The sequence below is a fragment of the Cebus imitator genome, unplaced genomic scaffold (assembly GCF_001604975.1).
Source record: "Cebus imitator isolate Cc_AM_T3 unplaced genomic scaffold, Cebus_imitator-1.0 Scaffold552, whole genome shotgun sequence".
NCBI lineage: Eukaryota > Metazoa > Chordata > Mammalia > Primates > Cebidae > Cebus > Cebus imitator.
In genome coordinates, this window is record NW_016107867.1 from 657,528 (window position 1) to 664,125 (window position 6,598).

At 53.6% G+C, this 6,598-nt stretch overlaps 1 protein-coding gene across 6 annotated transcripts in view; it reads right to left on the reverse strand.

The window, feature by feature from the left end:
- SETD1A (SET domain containing 1A, histone lysine methyltransferase) overlaps nt 1-4,715 on the reverse strand; it is a 26,174-nt gene extending 21,459 nt beyond the window's left edge. Inside the window, exons 1-4 of one of the 6 annotated variants that reach the window (XM_017515550.2) lie at nt 4,049-4,715; nt 3,129-3,293; nt 2,813-2,908; nt 500-770 (exon numbers count right to left, since the gene is read on the reverse strand). In XM_017515550.2, the coding sequence (XP_017371039.1) occupies nt 500-770; nt 2,813-2,908; nt 3,129-3,278 (517 nt within the window). In that variant the 5' untranslated portion in view covers nt 3,279-3,293; nt 4,049-4,715. Of the gene's footprint in view, nt 1-499; nt 771-2,812; nt 2,909-3,128; nt 3,561-3,625; nt 3,825-3,888; nt 3,996-4,032 lie in introns of those variants that run through there. The other 5 variants (XM_037733858.1, XM_037733857.1, XM_017515551.2 and 2 more) reach the window with 5 other exon arrangements.
- Nucleotides 4,716-6,598: the final 1,883 nt, after the last annotated feature.

The following is a 6,598-nucleotide window of genomic DNA, read 5'->3' on the forward strand; positions in this document are numbered from 1 at the left end:
AGTGAGACTTCATCTCTGCAAAGAATCAAAAAACATTGGCTAGGAGTAGTGGTGCATGCCTGTAATCCCAGCTACTCAGGAGGCTGGGGTGGATGATCCCAGGAGTTGGAGGCTGCAGTGAGCCACGATCACGCCACTGCATTCCAGCCTGGGTGACAGAGGAGGATCCTGTCTCAAAAACCAACCAACCAACCAACATGACCTGGGCAATAATCTATCCGTCCAACCTAGTACAACCCTTCATGTGGTTTTTTTTTTTTTTTTTACTGCTACAGTTATGTGGTTGATTATGGCATACTGCCCAACCTTGCTGGAGACACCACACACATACAAATCCATGTACCATAATTCCACTCTAAAATCAGATCTGATTTCAGAAACATGCCTGGCCCCAGTGGTTTCAGATCATGACCCTGGCTGCCTGCCTGACCCTGACAGGCATTTGCATGCACAACTCCGCTACTGGCCAAGCCTGAGTGGCAGGTGGAGGAGTCCTCACCTTTGATGTCAAGCTGGGCATGGATGATGTTGCCCATGACGGAGGTAAGGTGGAGGTTTTTGACCGTTTCCTTGGCGCCCCGAGTGCTGGTGAAGAGCACACGGGCCAGGCCCAGGTGCTTGCGCGTACGGGGGTGAAGGAGGATCTCTACCTCTTCCACCTCACCGTACTTACGGCACATATCCTTCAGGAAGGTCTCCCGCACGTTGTCATTCAGCCTTGCAAACGTCACTTCCTTCAGTGGAATCTGTCCAATATAGAACTCGTCCAGCTGGGGAAAGAACAGGAGTTGGTCTGGGGTCTCAACACTGACCACTGTTCCTTTGCCTTTTGGGAAACTTTAGCAAGCTCCATGAAGTTGAGAGAGAGGTCCGGGAAACTGAGGGGCAAGGGAAGGGGGCCACAATAAGGGATGCGTCAGACTTGACCCCTTTTCCCTGAATTCTTCCCATAGAGTAACGGTGAGAACCAGGAACAGAAATGCACAAACTGGGCCGGGCGCAGTGACTCATGCCTGTAATCCCAACACTTTGGGAGGCTGAGGTGGGTGGATTACAAGAGGTGAGGAGTTCAAGACCAGCCTGTCCAACATCGTAAAACCCTTTTGTATTTTGTAAAAATACAAAAAAAAAAAAAATTAGCTGGGCTTGGTGGTGGGCACCTGAGATCTCAGCTATTGGGGAGGCTGAGGCAGGAGAATCGCTTGAACCCGGGAGGTGGAGGTTGCACTGAGATGAGATCGCACCACTGCACTGCAGCCTGAGCGACAGAGCAAGACTCCATCTCAAAAAAAAAAAAAAGAAATGTACAAACTAAGGAATAAACATGTGGAGAGAACAAGCTGCAGGGCGATGATTTCCTAGCTCAGCCTTTACACTGCCATAAACAAGACACCAGAAATACAGAGATGAAAAGGAAGAGATTCCCATACAGAAAAGTAGCAAGACATACACACACAAACACGTAACACAGTGGCAGCAGAGGTGGAGACTGAGGGTTCCGGAGCCCAGAGAAGAAAACCTTCGCACGCAGTAGAATTAGGGAGGATACATAAAAATGGTGTCATTTTTACAGAGATTTGGTTATTAACATGGGTTCACCAAATGACAAGGACCCCAAGTATAAAAACAACTTGGTGTTTTTGAAAAACTGCAAAGCATATGGTGTGGATGTAACACAGGAGTGTGCTGTCAAGGCAGAGGATAAGGCTTGTCCAGATCAATAACCTAAGTGCCAACGCCCCAAAACGTGGACTTGGCAACAAAAGGAAAGTAGAAAAGCAGTGAAGTCAAACAGACAAATGACAGCAGGGCGGAGCTGAAACAGGAGCAAAAATGAAGGCAAGGAGACCAGGTAAAATGAATACCAAGGTCTCCATTAAACAGCAATGAGAATAGAAAGAAGAAGAATAAAAAAAAAAAAAGAGCCAGCAGGACTTGGTGACGGACTGCGGGAGAAAAGGAGAGAATCATAGGCTGCCAGGCTGTGCAGCTGAGTTGATGGTACTGCCTTGTGTGCATGAGCAGACAAAAAATGAAAGAGCAAGGTTAAGGAGGTAGATAATTTGTTTCAAATCTCTTAAGTCTGAGATGTCTGTGGGGACTCCAAAGGAAACTGTCCCCCTACCAGGCATACAAGGCAGGAGATGTTAGCTGGAAACAGATATTTGGAAGTCATCAACATTTAGCTAATAGTTGAAGCTGTGGGTGTGAAAGAGATTGTCCAGGAAAAGTGTACAAAGTAAAAAAAAGGAGGAGGAGGAAAAAGAAGAATACTGAGGGGACCTCATAGACAATTCATTTAGAAATGAAAAATAAAGAATCAGAGAGGGAAACAACGAACCATCACTGGTTCAAGGCCTGTTGAGTATACTGCCTAGGGTAGGGAATGGGAGTCCTCCAAAGAAACAAGATGGAAACGACATCACCAAATGAGAGGTGGGGAACAGTGCAATCCAGGTAGGCAGTGGCCTTGTCACTCCCCTTGACTGTCAAGGAACAGGGAGATCCCACTGCTGTGCTATGCACCGCCCAGGAATACACAGTAATAGGTATAACAGCTAAACAATCTTTACCTCATCATTCAACAAGTCAACACTCTAGCCACCAGAGATACACTTAGGACACCTGACCTGTACCTTTCTACAAAATAAAGTGTATCTCCCATCCAGAACAACTGAGTCTCACAGCCTCAGAGTTTTCTAAATCTGGCTGGGACCCTTTCACTGGAAACCCTTTTATTCAGCTACCGTGCCAAGATGCATCCTCCACATCCTCCTAGGATTACCACACCAGGAGCCCAGCAGACACTTACCTTAAACTTAGGAACTGGGAGGGAAAAGTCTCTGTTTTTGGACCTGACATGGCAACGGGGATCTTGGAGGTCTTCGACTGGTATATACTTTGAGTCCTAGGAAGGAAAGCAGGAACAGAAAGAGAGCTCAGGGTGAACCCAGGCTGGGGAAGTCTAACAAGCCCATCTGGACCCGCACATGCAAAAGAGCTGGGTTCAATTGCCCACTTTCAAGAAGGCAGGCTACTGGTACAGGAGTTCTAGGTGCTGAACAGAGTCACAGCGGACAGGGGTGCCTGGAGCTCCCAGGATGGCAGGGAAAGGCCCGGGCACTCACGTTGACACTGAAGTGGACTCCGTCATAGCGGTACACCTTCTGAGAAGGCCTGCGCAGAGCAGGGTCCAAGGCAGGATCCACGATGAGCTTGTAGTTCCGCCACTGGAAGCTCGGGGCCTTCTGCCCATCTCCCCCACCTTCCTGATCCATCTTTGCTCATTTACACTGTTAGGGAAAGGGGGATACGCAGGAAGGGTCAAGACTTGGGCCTGACTTCTCTGAGGTTCCTCATTGGCCAGCCCCAATTCCAGGTTCTCTCATCACTCAAGTTTCCAACCCTCACTCTGACCCGGGGCTCCCCCAGATTCTGCCCTAAGTGCCCTCTGTCTCGACCACAACAACCCAGCCTCTCTCCACTTCCCAACTCCACCGTCAGGCCCCCAGGCCCGTCTCGAGCCCCCTTACCTTCCCGCTCTTCCTAGCGCGCGCCCCACTTGGCCTCGGCGCAAGACCCTTCCCCCGCCCCCTGCAGGCCCCGCCCCCTCCCGCCTCCTCACCGGCCAGCGGCCCGGGCCGAGCCCGGCCACGGCTCCCACACACCCGGCTCGCGTCCCCGCGCCCCGATCCGCCAGCCGAAAGGTGGCACCTCTTCGGGGCGTTGGAAACACCGCGAGACCGAGCCCGAGACCCGGCTTCGGCCCCGAACCCGGGCGGGGGGTGGGGGGAACGCGCGCCGCTGCCCTCTTCTCCCGCCCCGGCGCGTTCTGCACCCCCCCCCCCAGCAGATCTCCGCGCACGCGCGCCGCGCGGCCCCACTCACCCGCTCCTGGTGAGCGGCTCCCCCTCCCCCCACCCCGCGCGGCACCTCAGCGGCGCGAGGCGGTGGCAGCGGCAGCGCGAGACCCGGCCCCGCAGCGGTGGCGGCGGCGGCGCCCCCCCACCACCACCTCCCCGGCGCGCGCACCAAACACCACCGCCACCTGCGCGAGGCCCAGCGGGCACAAAGTCTGCATTCGCACTTTCGCCACGGGCGCTGCTGGTGGACCCACGGGGCCGGGGATAGCGGCCTCGTCTCGGCCGGCACCCTAGATGGCTCGGGATTTGCGGCCCAGGGAGCCTGGAGATTGGCCGCATCCCCCGGAGAGTGGGCTTCGCCACAACGATCCAGATGCTGCGACCCGGGGTGCTTGATGAATCGGCGGCGACGAACGCTGCGACTAGTCCCTGAGGAAAAGAGGCGGGGCGAAGGGGAGGAGGCCAGCCAGTACTGGGGAAGCTTCAGTGCCGCGTTCGGTAGACGCAGATTCGCCGAGCGGGCGGGGCGAATCGGTGGACAGGATGCGCGCCGCTTTGCTCTTCTTCCCTGTCCCTTCCTTGCACGGCCAAAGGTCTAAGAGGCTGCAGATTCGCCACTGTTCTCAGCCTCAGCCGTAGCTTCCCCTTCATCCGTCTTGGTGGAGTCAAGAAAATAACGGCCGGTTAGCCAAGCCCTGCTGGCAGAGTCGACAACTTTTTCTGGATTTTTCTTACTGGCCCAAGTGAGAGAATAGCTCGCTTCTGACCCTGGGGAAAATGCCTCCAGCCCAGAATGCCTCTCACAGTCCGAAGAGAATTTTCAGCCGACCACAGAGGGACCCGAGGAATTCTGAGGACTCCGTCTGGCGAATCTGCGGATTCTACTGTGGGCGGAGCCGAGGCGGGGGGCGTGGCCAGGGCGTGCGCAGCCCGAGGCGCGGAGGCGCCTCCGGGAGGGCCCACCAGGACCCACCCGGGTGGGAGGGGCGGCCGGGAGGTGGAAAAACACAACGGCCAGCGGTGACTCAGGCGGTTTACCCGGCCTCGCACATAAATGCCGGTAGCCTTTCCTTCCCCTTATCCCACTTGGGCCTCTGGCTGCTTAGGATGCCCATTTGCCAGATGGGGGAGACTGAGGCCTGTAGAAGGTGCCCTGCTTTGTCGTACTCAACCCGCCATTAGTGGTTAAATCCAGGGACTGCCTCAAGGTTTTCTGATGAGCCTAGTGGGTTTAAGTGTCCTTAAATGGGCCTTGTAATAAGTGATAAACGAGGTCCTAAAGGAACGGGACTGGACTGGTGAGTCCTCCTTACGTCATGGTCCCAGTGCCCGCTTCTTCGGCTATGGCTCCTAAGCTCACGGGATCCCTCCGCACGAGGGCAGCACCGGCCTAGGCCTACACCTGGAACTCGGGCTGAGGTCGCCTTAAGGCTGGGCATCCTTTTTATCCTGGGTGGACGCAGGCACTCTCAGGAGGCCCCTCTTCCTGAGCTGAGGATGTCCCAGACTCCATATATGTGTACATTAGGCCCTCACTATATGACCTTAGGCAAATCATTGACCTCTCTGTCAGAGTCTTCCTCTAAACTTGGCTGTCAATTTGTAGACATCCGAACAGTGCAGAAAAGACCCTTAGAGCCGGGTTTATGCAGATTCACCATTTTAAGTAATAGCAAAGGTGAAACGAGACGTATCCAAGGTTTCACACCACAAGATAAAATATTAGGACTCTAAAATTTTGAGGGAAATAAGGCTGAAAAAATGTATGTGGAGGCATAGGTGTTGAGATCAGAGCACTGGTTCTTTTTCTCAAAGTGAGATAGATTCCCATGTGAGGGGTAAAGATAGTCCAAGTTCAGTCCAGGTGCGTTGGCTCACGCCTGTAATTCCAGTACGTTGGGAGGCCGAGGTTACTTGAGGTCAGGAGTTCGAAACCAGCTTGGCCAACGGGGCGAAACCCTGTCTCTACTAAAAATACAAAAATTAGCCGGGTGCAGTGGTGGGTGCCTGTAGTCCCAGCTACTCAGGAAGCAGAGGCAGGCGAATCGCTTGAACCCGGGAGGCAGAGGTTACAGTGAGCCAAGATCGAGCCATTGCCCTCCAGCCTGGGCGACAGATCAAGACTCCATCTCAAAAAAAAAAAAACGAAAAAGATAGTCCAAGTTCAGGTTAATGGACTAGCTGTGTGGTTTGGGCAAGATCTTCAGCCTTGTTGGGCCTGTTTCCTTATCTCTGAAATGAAAATGATAAAAACTTATTGCTTGAGGTATTGTGGGAGTTAAATAAGATAACCTATGAAGGGCCCCTAGTATGTGGTAGTTGCTGGAGAAAGCAATTTGAGGCCAGGTGCAGTGGCTCACACTTGTAATCTCAGCACTTTCAGAGGCCAAGGGGACAGTATTACTTGAGCCCAGGAATTCAAGACCAGCCTGGACAACATAGTGAGACTCAGGCTGGGCGTGGTGGCTCACGCCTGTAATCCCAGCACTTTGGGAGGCTGAGGTGGGCGGAGGTCAAGAGATCGAGACCATCCTGGCCAACATGGTAAAACCCTGTCTCTACTAAAAATACAAAAAAATTAGCTGGGCGTGGTGGTGCGTGCCTGTAGTCCCAGCTATTCAGGAGGCTGAGGCAGAAGAATTGCCTGAACCCGGGAGGCAGAGGCTGCAGTGAGCCAAGGTCATGCCACTGCACTCCAGCCTGGCGCCTGGTGACGGAGTGAGACTCTGTCTCAA